We start from the raw sequence: 14,902 nt of genomic DNA on the forward strand, positions 1-14,902 counted from the left end.
CTACTCCTTTTGGGTATAAAAATCAGCAAATTGTGTATTGCTTTCTCGTTCTCTCTACCAGAAAATCAAGTGGAGAGTAAAAAAGAGAAAAAACCGAACTGTTCGGAACTGACACGTGCGTTTCGAAGTTATGAGAAAGCCGAGTCGGTGATTCCATCGGACCGGACGAAGCGAATACCGAATTCCTGCAAATCGATTTGGTTGCCCGTTCATGCAGGGCTCTAATACGCACACAAACGCACTGCAAAACATGTGAATGCGAGCGTGCCAACCACTGCTCTAGAGCGATATGTGTTGCAGTCCTTCATAAAAAACAGGCAAAATAGTGCTGCCGCAGGTATAACGAGAGGAAACGTTGTGAGTCGCTGCTGTGGCCGAGACTCTACTTTTATACCCGTATTCAGTCAGTATATATATATGTATGTGAGCTTATGATTCATGTGGAATCTATATATATAAAACAAAGTCATGTTCGTTAGGCCGCTTACGTTTCCTTCTCTGCGTTACACACATCCACTTTTACCACAAATCTAATATACCCCTTAACTCTTTTTTGAGTACGGGTATAAAAAGCTGACAAATACCTTCCAAAAGGTAGATGTATAATCTACATTTCAGATGTAGAATAAACATGTTAGGTGTAGATGACAGATGTAGCAAAAAAATGTAAAATGTAAAATATTTTAAAATTCAAATAAATCATAAGCTCACAAATTTATATACTGACTAAGTACGGGTATAAAAGTAGAGGCGCGTTCATAGAAGCATGCCTGCTGCTGCGCTGCCAATCATGTTAACGTGAACCAATGCAATCTTTCCTTTTTTCTGCTGTATACGCACTGGAATCCACATTATTATGATTTATGTAGAATTTTAAAATATTTTACATTTTAAATTTTTTTGCTACATCTTTCATCTACATCTAACATGTTTATTCTACATCTGAAATGTTATATATAATATATATATATTATATACTGCATAGGACAGAAAATGTGCAAGCGAGAAGGAGAATAAGTAGCGTCGGCAGCGCCGAATGAGGTGGGGGAATCAACTGAAAATGAATTTCTTCATTCTGGCTATAATTATGATCCGATCTGATTCAGATTCGGCAATCTGGTATATATGGGCATTCTCTACGATACTGCGTTTTTAGTTTTATCGTATCTTTAAAACTGTGCCTGCCACAGATTTTCGTCCTTTGTGTGGGAGGAAGGGGGCCGGGCGAAATACACTTGTAGCAGTGTGATATCACATGAGTCTGGAAACCAATTTTGGTTTCTCTAGCTCTTATAGTCTCTGAGATCCAGGCGCTCATCAAGACGGACGGACGGACAGACGGACATGGCTATATAGACTCGGCTATTGATGCTGATCAAGAATATATATACTTTATGGGGTCGGAAACGTTTCCTTCTCTGCGTTGCACACATCCACTTTTACCACAAATCTAATATACCCCTTAACTCTTTTTTGAGTACGGGTATAAAAAGCTGACAAATACCTTCCAAAAGGTAGTTTTTGCTCATTTTTTAGGTTTGGTTAACGAATTTTAGCTCCAAAGTTTCTTCGTAGATTTTAGTGAGCAATACCTTAAACGACGCCTAATTAATGCACCGATACACAAAAAATAAAGGACACACTACTTTTCCTGTGTTTTCGGGTTTATCGTATCTTTAAAATTGTGGATGCAACAGAGTTTACTGCTTTGTAGGTGCGGAAGGGGACGGGGCTAAATTTTGAAATACACTTGTTGCAGTGTGATATCACAGCAGTATGGATACTAAATTTGGATGCTCTAGCTCTTATAGTCTCTGAGAACTAGGCGCTCATCGAGACATACAGACATGGCTATATCGACTCTGCTGTTGATGCTGATCATATACTTTATGGGGTCGGAAGCATTTCCCCCAAAGTAAAAATTTATCCCTAAACTCTTCGATGATAAAAGGAACACGCAGCATGTCGGCAAACGCAGACCGTTGATCCAGGGCCTTGGCAAGACAAGTGCAGCCAAGTGTGAAGCTGTGTTTCTTACGCATATGCAACAAAAATTACGCATATTTTTTTTTAATTTGTGAATGACAAAGTAACCACTGAACAGGTTTTCTACATCGAATTAATTAAAATTATTAAATTATTGAGTTATCAGCCGGCAGCTGAGGACGGCCTGATGGCCCACCGCTTCCTTGTTAGCTCATCTCACTTCTCCTCGCACCACTCGTTCTCCTTGCGCACCTGCTCCTCCTCGGCGGGAGTGAAGTCCTTCTTGATGTTGAAAGTCTTACGTATCTCCTCTGGGGTCTTGCCCTTAATCATATTTGCCACGGTCTTGCAAGTCAGTTCGAGCAAACCCTTTATATCCAGATAATTGGCGGCCAGGATTAGCTCGAAGAGTGTGCCCTGGTCTACCTTAAGGAAATCGGCGTCCCACGAGATGATGTCGTCGGTGCGCTTCTCCTTGCTCTCGTCATCTTCAGTTGGCTGGGGATCGTCCTTATGGTAGTGGGCCCAGGTCAATACCTTACGCAAAATGGTGGAATTCACATTCGGCAGAGGGACAATGGCATTCTCGTCATCTTCCATTCCGCAATCCTCAAGCATTGTCTTGATAGTTCCTGAGCACTTTGCGATCTGGATGTCGGTATCAAATATTTCCTCGTCCGAGGACTGCAGTTTAATGCTGGGCATTTTGGATATTGTTTTCCTGGAAATGGGGAAAAAGTGCGATATATAGATATGTAGGAAAAACAAGCCACAAACATCCACACATATGCAGGCACGCGTCATTGAAATACATATATGTATGTGAGTATTAAAACAAAACATACATATACGATTGCGCCTGTGTGTGCGTATTTTTTTTCGCCCTGCACAATCGTTTTGAAATGCATACATTTCGTCTTTTCATCTCTTGTTATTGGTAGAACACTCACCTTTACGTATTGTTTTAGTTGAATACAGCTAAAGAAGTTGTTAAACTATTTTTTCAGCCAGAAATTTAAATGTTTTTACGAATTGTGAAGCGAACGTCGTAGATAAAAGAGTTAGGATTGGGAAAGAATCGATAGCGCTATCGATATTAATGATGGTTGGAAAAATTAGCCGAACATCGATTGTGTCTGCCCACCATCGACTGTATCGCGTGTAAAAATTGAAAATTGAAATTAATACATATTATATTATGCAAACTTTATATGAATGATACATTAGAATATGGTTTTTGTTATTAGCAGGCCAGAATTTTCCAAAACTATCGTTTGCCTTGTGTCCACTATCGATTAGTGGATATTAACAAATTATATTTTGTGGTCACACTTTTTTCGGTTACACTTAGTGATGGTTCTGATGAGGCAAAACTCGTGATAAAGGGACCCTTGGTCGATATACGTAGAGCAGCTATCGGTGCTTCTGTCATCCCTATCCCTAACTTGGGTGGCGAAAAAAACGGATTCGGAATCGGAATATCGCGGAAAATTATAACGCTGAAAATAACTCTCCGCCCGAGACCGAACCCATTTTGTAAATTGAATTAACTTAAACCGTCTTTTGGAACGGTCCATGCTCACATGCGCGCTACGAAAATGATAAGTCAATATCGGTAAACGCGATACAAAAAATAAAATTTAATGAGGCAAAGACAGAGTGGTAGGAAAAGGCATACATACATACACACGCTCGTCGACGTCGTCGTTTCGAAGGAATATATGTATCTACATATGTATGTGCGTGTGTATGCGTCGTGTACACATAAGTGTGGTGGCTGCAGCTTCTAGCAGAGATTCGGAGTCCGTCTCCAATCGCTTTGGAGGAGGGGGAGCAGAAGGAAAGATTGATCAAGCGGCTGGAAGTTGGAGTGGGTGGGAGCGAGCGAGAGGGGTATGGACAGCGGCGACTGAATGTTTTTTGGGAACAGACGTGAAAATGATTTGGCATAGCAGAGTAACCACCACCAGCGACGCCGAAGGCTCCATCGTATCCGTAAGAGCCAGAGAACCTACCAACGGCTTCTATTCCAGCCCACTGTGATATATTTCGGATGCAAACTCAGACGAACATCCAGCAACAACCGAAAACAAGCCTGTACGTGCGCTGTTCGAGTGTGTGTGCATGCCTCTGCCGACGACGCAACAAAAATAAAAAAAACACATTGGAAGGTAGCAGAACGACAGACAAAGCATCAGGCACAGCCCCCGAAGACAAAGAGTGGAGAGAAGCGAAGCATCAGCCAGTAGCGCCTTTGTGAATAATTCATTTAAGGTAATGTTTACAAAAATCGACAAATCAAAAGAAAAAATTATAAACATTTTATCTGTATATGTTGGCTTGTTTGTCAATGTGTGTGTTCGTGCGTGTGTATTCCGTTCCTGTGTAATGGGCGCCGCCATTTTTCGTTCACATGTAACAAGCAAGCTCTGCAAATGTTCGACTAGGGTTGACAAGGCTTTCAAACAATTTTCTCTCCTTAAAATTTTTTAACATCTATCTTGGTTATTAAACAGTGCCAAATCCAGCTTAAATATCGATTTTACTTACATTTTTTTAAGTTTCTACGGGCATTGACATTCTTGGCTGCTTCTTGTTCGAGGTTCCCCTGTGAGGAAAAATACGTTTGTGCCAGAACTACCATCGCAATTCTCGGTCTAATAATGGTCGTATTACACTACATTTCAAGACCAAACAGACATACGCGACAAAGCGCAAGATTCATTTGTGCCCGTCTCCACAGTACTATCACTTGAAGAGCTGTGGCATTATTTGCGCTAAAACGAATTTTCCAGTACGTTCAGCTGATTCATACCAGCCCCAATTTATTATTTCAATTTCAAAACCCTGTTTTGCCTGTTTGACAACCCTTTTTTCACACTCACCCTCACATATTCTCACTGCGCATATGCTGCTCTCTTTTTGCTCCGGCTTGCTCGGAAATCGCAAACATAACAGGAACACATATGTGCATACGTATGTATACGTTTGTATAAAACAGCTGAGAACTTTAGCAGTCCGCAATTTGCAATCGAACTCTAGTGAGACGAGCCCTTGCTTTGGCAACAAATTAAATTACTATTTTTTTCCGTTCCAAGTCATATTTAGGAAAGTGGGCATAGACGAGTACTTGCTCTGGGCGTCCCCTGACTGACAGTGATAATTTTTATATCCACGGATGTCGCCAGTCACCGCTATATTGTTGTAACACCGCCACGGCGTGTAACTTCTAGCTAAAATATTTACACATGTGCTTCTTGAGTTAATTGATTTTTTCGCATGTTTGTGTGTGTGTGGTTTGGCTGGAGAGAGCGCGTGGGAGATAGACGGGAACGAGAGAGCGTCGCCTGTCGTCGACCCCATGTAACACCTGGTGTATATTTTACACCCTCTCTATCTCTCGCCCTGTGTACCCCTCCTTCCTACCTTTAAGAGTCAAGTCAAACAAGGAGTTACAAAAAATGGCTAATCAAAATTTGAGTTGTATATCATACGTATATTCAATCAGCTGTTTCTATGCAGTCCAACCCTGTGGCGAAATTACACAGCCGATAAAATAAAACATTCTGTTTGCTGCAACCCTTCACCCTTGGGCTCTTCTCTTTTAAGCTAAACTACATGATTGGTTTTTCATTATCATTCCCATTATCAGCTTGGGATTCGCGATATTCCATTTCTTTTTATTAATCACTTCACTTTTTGGTGATTGGGCGAAGATATTTTAGTCTCGATGGCACTATCGATACATCTATTGCAATTTTTGTCACTTGCAATGACTTGACTTGAACTAACTTAAAGGCAAGCGAAATGTATACCATACATACATATTTATGTGTATGTACATATGTATGTACATTCTGTCGTATTTATTTTATTTGTTAGTCGAGAATTGAATTGAACATAGTAACGAATAAAATCTGCGAATACTACTGCCTTCTCGCTTCGTTCTGTGGAAATGAGCATGAAGATTAGAGTAGAGCAGCTGCAGCTACAGCCACACAACGTTGCCACACGAAAGAAAAAGAGAAAACAGTTGGTAATTTGAATCGGAAAACAGCTGTTGGGGTGTGAAATTACAAATTGGAAACGATTATTATGTCGTCTGATGATGTGTACTGGTACCGCCTGCAATATGTAATGAGTATGTAATGGGTTTTTTTTTTCAGACTCCCACAGAATGGTCGTCGGCTCGAATCACACGCGGCGTGGTGAAACTGGCAGCAGATTTACAAACAGCAGCTCCAACAGCACCGCCAGCAGCACAAGTGGTGGCACCACCTCCACCACCAGCTCAACGTCTTCCGTAGCTAGCAGCGAGGCAGCGGCGGCGACGGCGGCACTTTTGTCGTCAATGTCCCAAAAAAGCCAAAATGCCGCCCAAGCACCACCCACAGCGAGCAGCCACCATCAGCTGCAGCAGCCGACGATAGCGACAACGACGAACCACCATCAACCCCATCATCCCCATTACCAACAGCAGCAGGCACACAACCACCACCATCAACAGCTTCAATCCTCAAATGGAAACGGAGGAGGCGGTGGAGCAGGAACAGGAGCAGGTGGAGGAAGTACCCTCAATGGCTGTAATGGCAGCGCCGTCAGTCGGTTGTCACAATCAACTGGGATGTCACCGCGTGAACTATCGGAGAACGACGATCTGGCCACATCGCTCATACTTGATCCGCATCTTGGCTTCCAAACCCACAAGATGAACATACGCTTCCGCCCCCTCAAGGTTGATACGCAGCATCTGAAGGCGATCGTAGATGACTTCATCCACGGTCAGAACTATGACGTGGCCATACAGCGCATCTACGATGGCCCTTGGATACCGCGCCACCTGAAAAACAAGAACAAGATCGCCACAAAGCGGTTACACGACCACGTAAGTTGACCTTCCATGCCCCAAATCCTCCTGACGTCTGACCCGCTAACTGAATACACTCTTTCTATTGCAGATTGTACGGTATTTGCGTGTGTTTGACAAGGACAGTGGGTTCGCCATCGAGGCTTGCTACCGGTACTCCCTGGAGGAGCAGCGCGGGGCGAAGATCAGTTCCACCAAACGCTGGTCCAAGAACGAAAAAATCGAGTGCCTGGTTGGCTGCATTGCCGAGCTGACGGAGGCCGAGGAGGCGGCACTCTTGCACTCGGGCAAAAATGACTTCTCTGTGATGTATAGCTGCAGAAAGAACTGCGCCCAACTCTGGCTGGGACCGGCGGCGTATATCAATCACGATTGTCGGGCTAACTGCAAATTCCTGGCCACCGGACGCGACACGGCCTGCGTGAAGGTGTTGCGGGACATCGAGGTGGGCGAGGAGATCACTTGCTTCTACGGCGAGGACTTCTTCGGGGACAGCAACCGCTATTGTGAGTGCGAGACGTGCGAGAGACGTGGAACGGGTGCCTTTGCCGGCAAGCACAACAGACATTTGGATGATGCCACTGGCCTGGTGCTGGGCCTGACCTCGGGCCTGGGGCTGACCAGCGGCGGCGCTGGCAACGGAGGCGGCTACCGCCTGCGCGAAACCGACAATCGCATCAATCGCATTAAGAGCCGCGCGAACTCGACCAACAGCACTTCGAATAGCAACAGCAACACCAACGATTCCACCAGCACCAACGACAGCAGCAGCACCAGCATTGCCAGCAATGGAGTAGCCCCAATGGCAGTACCCATATCCCAGCACGCCGGACAGGCTGTGGGGGGTCGTGGATCTGGCAAAGAGACGGGCTCTGCGCAAACGGGATCTGCAGCAGCAGCCGCAGCTGTATCCCTGATGGAGAAGAAGCTGCCAAATTTGGTCGTTTCGCCCCTGACCATGAAGGAGCTGCGTCAGAAGGGTATGACCAAGTACGATGCTGAGATGATCATGGCCAATGCTGCCTACCAGCAGCAGCACCACCACCACCATCACCATCATCAGCACTTTCTTCATCAACACCACCACGGACAGCATGCCAGCACCGGGGCCGAGGCCACAGCCGCTGTTCAGCAGCTGGCCATGCAGAAGCCTGGAGTGGTCCCGGTTACATGCACTGGAGAAGGCGCAGGTGTAGGACAAGGCGCATGTGCCGCTGGTGGAACCTTTTCCTCCTCCAGCACGGAATTGAACGGTCGCTCAAACACCCTGCGCAAGTCCATCCGAGTAAACAGCACCAGCAGCAGCATCTCCACAGCCTCCATGGACGAGGTGGTGGTAACCAGCGCCCCGTCAATGCCCATACCATTGCCACTGACAATACCGATGTCTGCAAAGTCCGCCGTTGTGCTGGTGACGCGATGCAAGCCGGCCATGGCCATTGCGGCGCTGCACCAGAGGCAGCAGAGGCAACTGCGGCGCAGCGAGCGGCAAACAAATCGAGGTGGCCAGAAGGAAAAGTCACTGGAAAAATATATCACGGACAGCGAAAGCAGCGACACCGACCATCAGCGGTGTGAGCGTCAGCGGGTGAAAGCGCGCGGGAGCGAGGAACACCAGCCCACAAAAGTGTTCGTTATGGACGGTGATCAGCAGCAGGAGAAGCGCGTGACGCGGAATAGTGCAGGAAGAGCTGCCGCAGCAGCAGCTGCGTCATCGGCACCAGCACCAGCGTCGGCATCAGGAGGAATTGGACTTCTAGGACTAGGAAGATTAGCCACTGCCCATAATATTAGTAGCATAACAGCAGCGACAGCAACAGCCACAACCACAAGTAGCAACAGCAGCAACAAAGCAACAACGATTACAAATTGTAATAATCATAATAGTAATGATAGCAGTAGAATTAATCATAATTCTAATCTTAGAGGTAGACATAGTGTTAAATCGAAGAAGCCAGCACCAAGTGAGGCCTCATCCATACCCACATCCACGTCCTCAGTTGAAGCACAGTCCCTACACCAGTCGCAGCAACATCAGCAGCAGAAGGCAACGCGTCGCAGTCGCAGCAACAGTCCTGCCTATAAAAAGAATCTTTTGGACACCTTTAACCAGGCTAATCCTCCTTCCCATCTCACGGCGGAAGACAATCCCTCTAATCAGAAACGCAGTCGTCGAGCCGCTGCACTGGCTGCAGCCCAGCACATCCATTGCGACGCATTCGGTGGACAGGCTGTACCTGGATTGGGATTTGGAGTGGGAGTAGGAGCAGGAGCAAGAGCAAGAGCAGGACCAGCAGCAGCAAGCAGTCAGCGCAAAAGACAGCAACCAGCAAGTGCAGGAGCAGCAGCAGGGGTAGCCAGCGAAAGGGCATCCATCAGCCTGTCGAATAGCAGCAGCAGCGTGGAGCCCCTTCTGAAGACTCCCGAGCGTCGGCTGAAGCTCACTCTGCGGATGAAGCGCTCTCCGATACTGGATGAAGTCATTGAGCTGGGCACCAGCTTCAGCGACGAGCGGCATCTGGCCAGGCACAATGGAGCTATAGGTGGGCGTAGTGCAGGCGCGACTGGAGCTAGCTCTGGATCGGGAGGAGCGGTTGGCAGTGCCGATGTCACTGGAGCAGAGGGGATTGGCATTGAGTATGAGATTCTACGCATGGAAGGCATTTCGGAGCATGGCAACGATGATGACGACGACGATGAAGACGATGTCGACGAAGACGAGGACGAGGAGGAGCACGAGGACGACGATGATTCTGAAGATCAGCCCGAACAGGATGCAGAGCATCAACATGTACCACTCGATGCAGCCCCACCCAGTACCATCCACTACGAGCCGCTTTCAAAGAAGCAAAGGAAAAAACAGCGAGGCTGCAGCAGCCAGCGACGGTCCCCGGATCCCAGCTCGTGTAGCAGCAGCGTGTACGTGACACCCCAGAAGAAGCGACTCCGCTTAATCTTCGGTAACGAGTCGCACACCATTGACATTCCACCAACGGGCGAAGGAGCAGCGGAAGCTGGAGCAGAGGCCAGCGGAGTGGATGACCTCAACAGCAGCAGCGGCGGAGTGAGTGCAAGCGACGACTCGTTCAATGCCTCGTACGCCAGCAGCGGCACCAGCATGACGGTCAACACCTCCTCCCAAACGACGACTAGCAACAACAGTAGCGCCGACGGGCCATCTATCTCCACATTCTCGGGAACGGGCAATGTGCAAACAGAGGACATTGACTCGGCCACGCTGGTGGCATCAGCCCAAAAACCCTCGTCCCCGACTTCATCGACCTGCGGCTCCTTCTATTCGGCCTGTACCTCCACTACCAACAACCACTACTTCCCCAACGGCAAGCGGCGTGGAGGAGCAGGATCCGGGCCAGGGGAGGAAGCATCCTACATCAATTACTATCAGAGCGGCGGCACAACGATGCTTGGAAAATACGGGGCCACGAAGCAGATGACTTCCAGCCCGGGCCAGGGGCAGGCTATTGTTAGCAGCAGCAGCGGCGGAAGTGGGGGAGGAGCAGGACACGGATTCTTGCCACAATCGCTGATCATTCCCAAGCACACCTTCGGAACCTGCGCCCTTCTGCCCCCCACAAGCTTTGCCAATCTCCAGCAGCCGCCGCCGCCCTCGCTGCAGCAGCATCATCCACAGGCAAAGACCAGTGTGGCCACGTCAACGTCCGCCTCCTGCTCGCCGCCTGTGCATAACCACCATCATCATAACCAACAGCACCAGAATCCACATCATAACCATCATATCCAGCAATAACGAACGACTGATCTCCAAGTAACTTGACTAATGTCCGCTGAAATTGCCCAGAAAAAGAAGCACGGGCAGAAACGGAGGAAAATGAATATAAAGAGGAGGAGGAGGAATGAGATGGATAAGAATAAGGAGAATTTTCATGCTGCCTGCGTCGTAGTTGCCTCTGCTGCTGAACTGCCTTAACCTAACCCGACCACAAACCGATCGAGCCCCTACAGTCGCACATCAGTTTTAGCCATTAGCCTTAGAAGAGATTCAGTACCCTTTACTCCAACCCCCACCCACCCCGGTGTCCATGCATCTTTCCCCTACGCCGCATCAGCATCATATTCAGTTTAACCCTCATTTTTCGTGTAGGACCCAATCCCCGTTGCTTTAGTCCTGGTCCTGGTCCTGGTGCCAGGCCATGACTCCCGCGTTCCGAATTCCCGCGTTTAGGGTCCCGATGCCGAGTCCCAGGTCCTGGTCCCTGTCCTGGATCCGTGAGAAGCAAAAACAAAACGAGAATCAAGTGAAGCAAAAGAACACAAGAAATTGTATCAAAATCTGATTTTAGAGACACACAGAGACAAAAGAAAAGAAAAAATGAAAATCAAGTGAACTATTTGATTATAACTTACTTTTTTTGCTTTCTTCTATTTCTCGTTCTCTCTTTATCTCTCCCACTCTTTCTCTCTCTCTCTTTGTCTGTCTCTCCCTCAAACCCGTGGATCCCATCCCCCCGTGTTGCTCTGTTTGGTTACGTGTGCGTGCCCGTGCATGTGTATGTGTTGTGTGTGTGTGCTTTTCTTTTTCCTTTTGCCTTTACAGATGAAAGTTTAAAGCATAAAAGTAGGAGAAGAGATGCCGAAAAAATGCAGCAGAATAGCGCCACAAATAACGACAGCAACAACAACTGCAACATCAACATCAACAGTAACAGCCCTCACAGCAAAAGGAACACCAGCAACAGCAACAATTTAATTGTTAAGAAACTGAGAATCGAACTGAATCGCATACAAATCATGTACAGTTGAGCCAGAGGACGCCGTGGGGCAAAGATGGCAGGAGATCTGCTCAGCCAAGCCGTGAAACAGCAAGCAGCAACAACAGATAGCAGAGGAGTGAGAACGGTGATTCTCACTTCTAGCTCGACGGGTAACATTTTACAATTACAAAGGGGAAGCCCCATTCCCTTGGGCTACAAGGACGAGAAGGACGATGACGCAGGAAGCAGCAAACATACAAATCAGAAAACAAACAATATTCTAAATGCAATGCACACAGACACAACGCAATTAGCAGCGGTATATACGCCTTACAACTAACGTTAACTTTATAAAAATTATATATACATACATATATATGTATTTATATATGTATATATATATATATAGGTATATGCAAGATATACATGCATTGCAAATATACAGAATATGTGTATGTACATCTCCATGTGTAGTTATTAGAAAGTCCCACAAAAGCCAACCCAACAATAACAGCAACAATAGCGCAGCATCAGCCACTGAAACAGCAACAGCAATATTAAAAACTGAATAATTTATATATATACTAGACGCGATAATTAAATATACATAAAGCAAAAACATAGCGTACCAGAATTTCACACAAAAAAAAAACAAAACAAATTAATTGTATATAAATAACAGATTAAAAATATAAAGAAGAACAAAACCGAATCTAAAAAGAAACGAGAAATCAACTTTCAAAAATAACAATGAAAAATACAAATAAAACTCTGGAAAATCGAAACAAAAAATGAGCAATGGTTCCACTGGCAACTGGAAATTTTTGTTTTAGGACCCTCTCCTTCCGAATAATATCTTGTATGTAAAGAAGATTTATTTAAACCATGTTACCCGTAAATGCACTTTGTAATCATTTTTTTGTTAACCATATATTCATACATACACATACTTATGTATGTTCATGGGTGGATGGATGGATGGGGCGCACACTAATCCGCATATCCGAACGATCATCTTCAGAATAAGAACTCCCCCTCACATTTATCAATTTTCGTAGTGACTTTTGTGTTGTTCCCCTCTTCAGTTCAGAGTTGATTTGATTGTGTTTCATCGGGAACTGGAACCGCAGCAACATGGAGACAATCCACACACCCTACATATAACGCCACGCAAATACCACATAAAAAACCACAAAATGTATTTGGCTTGCCCAATTCAGTTTTGTTTTATATTAATTTTGTACGATACGAATACGTACATACATCTGCATACATGAATAGGTATGACTATGATTTTTTTAACAATAATCTAATTTTTTTCTCTTTACGGATAAGTTGATTTGTAGCATATTACATATTAATTATACATTAATCATATTTGATATGCATATATCTATATTATATACTTTATTCATATGTGAAACTACTGTGTATTATTTTGTAAGACACAAACAATTTAGCAAGAGTGGCGCCACAGCCCACATTCACAATAAACTAAAAGAGAAAATTTAGTTTTTACAAATGCATGTTGCTGTTTTTTTACTTTTTCGGTGTTCTCCTTTACACAGACAACCCTACATCCATGCATAGTTCCTCATATGTACATCCACCCATATATCGTTCAATTACATCAAAAACAAAGCAATTTGCGCAAATCATTATTTTATGTATCTATTTTTTTTGTCCCATTTGATGGCTATTCTTCTCCCTTGTGGATTTAGGTACAAATATCTAGCTAAGGATTCATTTCTTTGTTTTGCGAGCTATTTTCTAATACTAAAGTTGGTATCTGACTTGCACCCTCTATAGGATATATTACCATTCCCATATTTCACCCGTCTCTATTCAAGATTCAGCCAAACAAATGTATGTACGCAAATCAGGCCATTCTTTTTATTTCGGTAAAAGTATTTTTTCGTGAAACGAGGCTTACATCTAAGAGTTTACTGAACCCGTGGCGCCGTAATGTGTTTCCGATGATGCGTGAGGAAGTGTGGTGTGTCCTCCAATATCCTGAGGCTGTTTGGTAAGTGCCCCAAGATCTAGATGCATCGTGGCTATGGTGGTGTGTACACAAGGATAATGGGGGTTTGTTGTATGTCCTTTTTGAGAGAAGCAGAACGGTGTGGTGTTTTATGGGGAAGGAGACACGATAGTACAGCCTAGTGACCGTACTTCTGGAAGTCCCACTCGCGATTGTCCAGGGGGCACACCTGACGGGTCTTCAGCCAACGCGAGATGCAATGGAAGTGGAAGGCGTGATTACAAACGCCCCAGGCCACGGTGCATTCCTCGCTTGTGGCAGAGGCCTGGTTAGCCTGGCACTCGATGCACAAGTCCATGATGTGGTTGCGGCAAATGGCGCAATTGTCGACAACGATATCTGCGAATGCACGAAATTGTTAATGGTTTTCATGCAGCGAGTAATTTAGTAGTATTTATGATCCGAATTTCACTGATGAAACGATGGCCTTCTGTTACCGGCAGACAAAGAGATTTTCAGAGTCTCTCTCTATATAGCGACTGTTTTACTCACCCCAAGCCCACAGAGCCACGGCGTTCCACTGATTCCAGAGTAGAAGAGAAGGGGCAGCAGGAACACAAAAGGAAAATACGAAAATTAGTTGTGTTCGACAGTTAATAAATTCAGCGTGAAACGCGTCACAACATGCAAACATACACACACCACACGCACACTGATTCACATATGCAGCGGTGTGCGCAAGTGACCGCCAGAAAATGTTGTGCGTGCAAAATTTTGTGGCTGCATTTATAAACTTACTTTCTTGACCTCGAAGCGCTTCTTTTCGCCCTTGCTACTGCTGGATGGCACCTCACACTCTTCCTCGTCAACCTCCATATTTCTATCCATTTATTTGCAAACGTAAAAATGCAGAAATTGCTAGTACTCGGCAGTAGAGGTGTCAAACCATCGAGGGCACTATCGATAGTATCGATATTTTACTGCTAGCCTCTACTACCGACGGTTTTGCGACTATCATGATAGTATCGAGCTACAGTCGTTGCGCTTTTGATATGTTTGGCTTGGCTGCTATAAAATACGAAGACACATTTGTAAACAAATCGACAGGTGGCATCTAATTTTTACAATGGACAAGTTCCTAAAAGGTTTCAATGGTTTTTTATTAATTATTTGAGACCGATACTATCACGATAGTATCGATTGTTTTTTCAAGACATTCAAAACTATCGATGGCTCAACGATCAAAAATACCATCCGGCCAACAAATAAATACTATTAAATACCGTTTCAGTTTCGAGAAATACCATTTAAATACCATACCATAAAAAAACC

The 14,902-nt window shown here is 45.3% G+C and overlaps 3 protein-coding genes across 4 annotated transcripts; 1 reads left to right on the forward strand and 2 right to left on the reverse strand.

The window, feature by feature from the left end:
- Nucleotides 1–2,054: 2,054 nt before the first annotated feature.
- On the reverse strand, nt 2,055–3,064 carry LOC111071904 (S-phase kinase-associated protein 1-like). Its single transcript, XM_041596151.1, has 2 exons — nt 2,937–3,064; nt 2,055–2,707 (listed from the first exon to the last, which is right to left on the reverse strand). The coding sequence occupies exon 2, from the start codon at nt 2,689–2,691 to the stop codon at nt 2,203–2,205; it is 489 nt and encodes a 162-aa protein (XP_041452085.1). The 5' UTR covers nt 2,692–2,707; nt 2,937–3,064; the 3' UTR covers nt 2,055–2,202.
- Nucleotides 3,065–3,418: 354 nt separating this feature from the next.
- On the forward strand, nt 3,419–13,111 carry LOC111071874 (histone-lysine N-methyltransferase Suv4-20). 2 transcript variants are annotated; one of them, XM_022363411.2, is made up of 3 exons: nt 3,419–4,260; nt 6,153–6,871; nt 6,945–11,522. In XM_022363411.2, the coding sequence occupies exons 2-3, from the start codon at nt 6,164–6,166 to the stop codon at nt 10,620–10,622; spliced, it is 4,386 nt and encodes a 1,461-aa protein (XP_022219103.2). In that variant the 5' UTR covers nt 3,419–4,260; nt 6,153–6,163; the 3' UTR covers nt 10,623–11,522. The 2 variants fall into 2 exon arrangements, with proteins under 2 accessions (XP_022219103.2, XP_022219104.2); XM_022363412.2 differs by lacking the exon at nt 3,419–4,260 and having other exon boundaries at nt 6,945–8,724; nt 11,430–13,111.
- Nucleotides 13,112–13,457: 346 nt separating this feature from the next.
- Nucleotides 13,458–14,531, reverse strand: LOC111071877 (RING-box protein 1A). The gene is made up of 3 exons (XM_022363415.2): nt 14,369–14,531; nt 14,123–14,150; nt 13,458–13,969 (listed from the first exon to the last, which is right to left on the reverse strand). Exons 1-3 carry the CDS (start codon nt 14,456–14,458, stop codon nt 13,749–13,751), a joined length of 339 nt encoding a protein of 112 aa, XP_022219107.1. The 5' UTR covers nt 14,459–14,531; the 3' UTR covers nt 13,458–13,748.
- Between the last annotated feature and the right edge of the window lie 371 nt (nt 14,532–14,902).

The sequence above is a fragment of the Drosophila obscura genome, unplaced genomic scaffold (genome assembly GCF_018151105.1).
Source record: "Drosophila obscura isolate BZ-5 IFL unplaced genomic scaffold, ASM1815110v1 contig_96, whole genome shotgun sequence".
In the NCBI taxonomy this organism is placed as follows: Eukaryota; Metazoa; Arthropoda; class Insecta; order Diptera; family Drosophilidae; genus Drosophila; species Drosophila obscura.

Bases quoted from the DNA above. Each gene is read 5' to 3' on its own strand.
- LOC111071904 (XM_041596151.1), bottom strand. From the start codon at position 2,691: ATGCCCAGCATTAAACTGCAGTCCTCGGACGAGGAAATATTTGATACC.
- LOC111071874 (XM_022363411.2), top strand. From the start codon at position 6,164: ATGGTCGTCGGCTCGAATCACACGCGGCGTGGTGAAACTGGCAGCAGA. The intron at 6,872-6,944 runs GTAAGTTGACCT...TTTCTATTGCAG, and splicing joins CAAAGCGGTTACACGACCAC to ATTGTACGGTATTTGCGTGT.
- LOC111071877 (XM_022363415.2), bottom strand. From the start codon at position 14,458: ATGGATAGAAATATGGAGGTTGACGAGGAAGAGTGTGAGGTGCCATCC. The intron at 14,151-14,368 runs GTAAGTTTATAA...CTCTGGAATCAG, and splicing joins AGCGCTTCGAGGTCAAGAAA to TGGAACGCCGTGGCTCTGTG. The intron at 13,970-14,122 runs GTGAGTAAAACA...GTGCATTCGCAG, and splicing joins CGTGGCTCTGTGGGCTTGGG to ATATCGTTGTCGACAATTGC.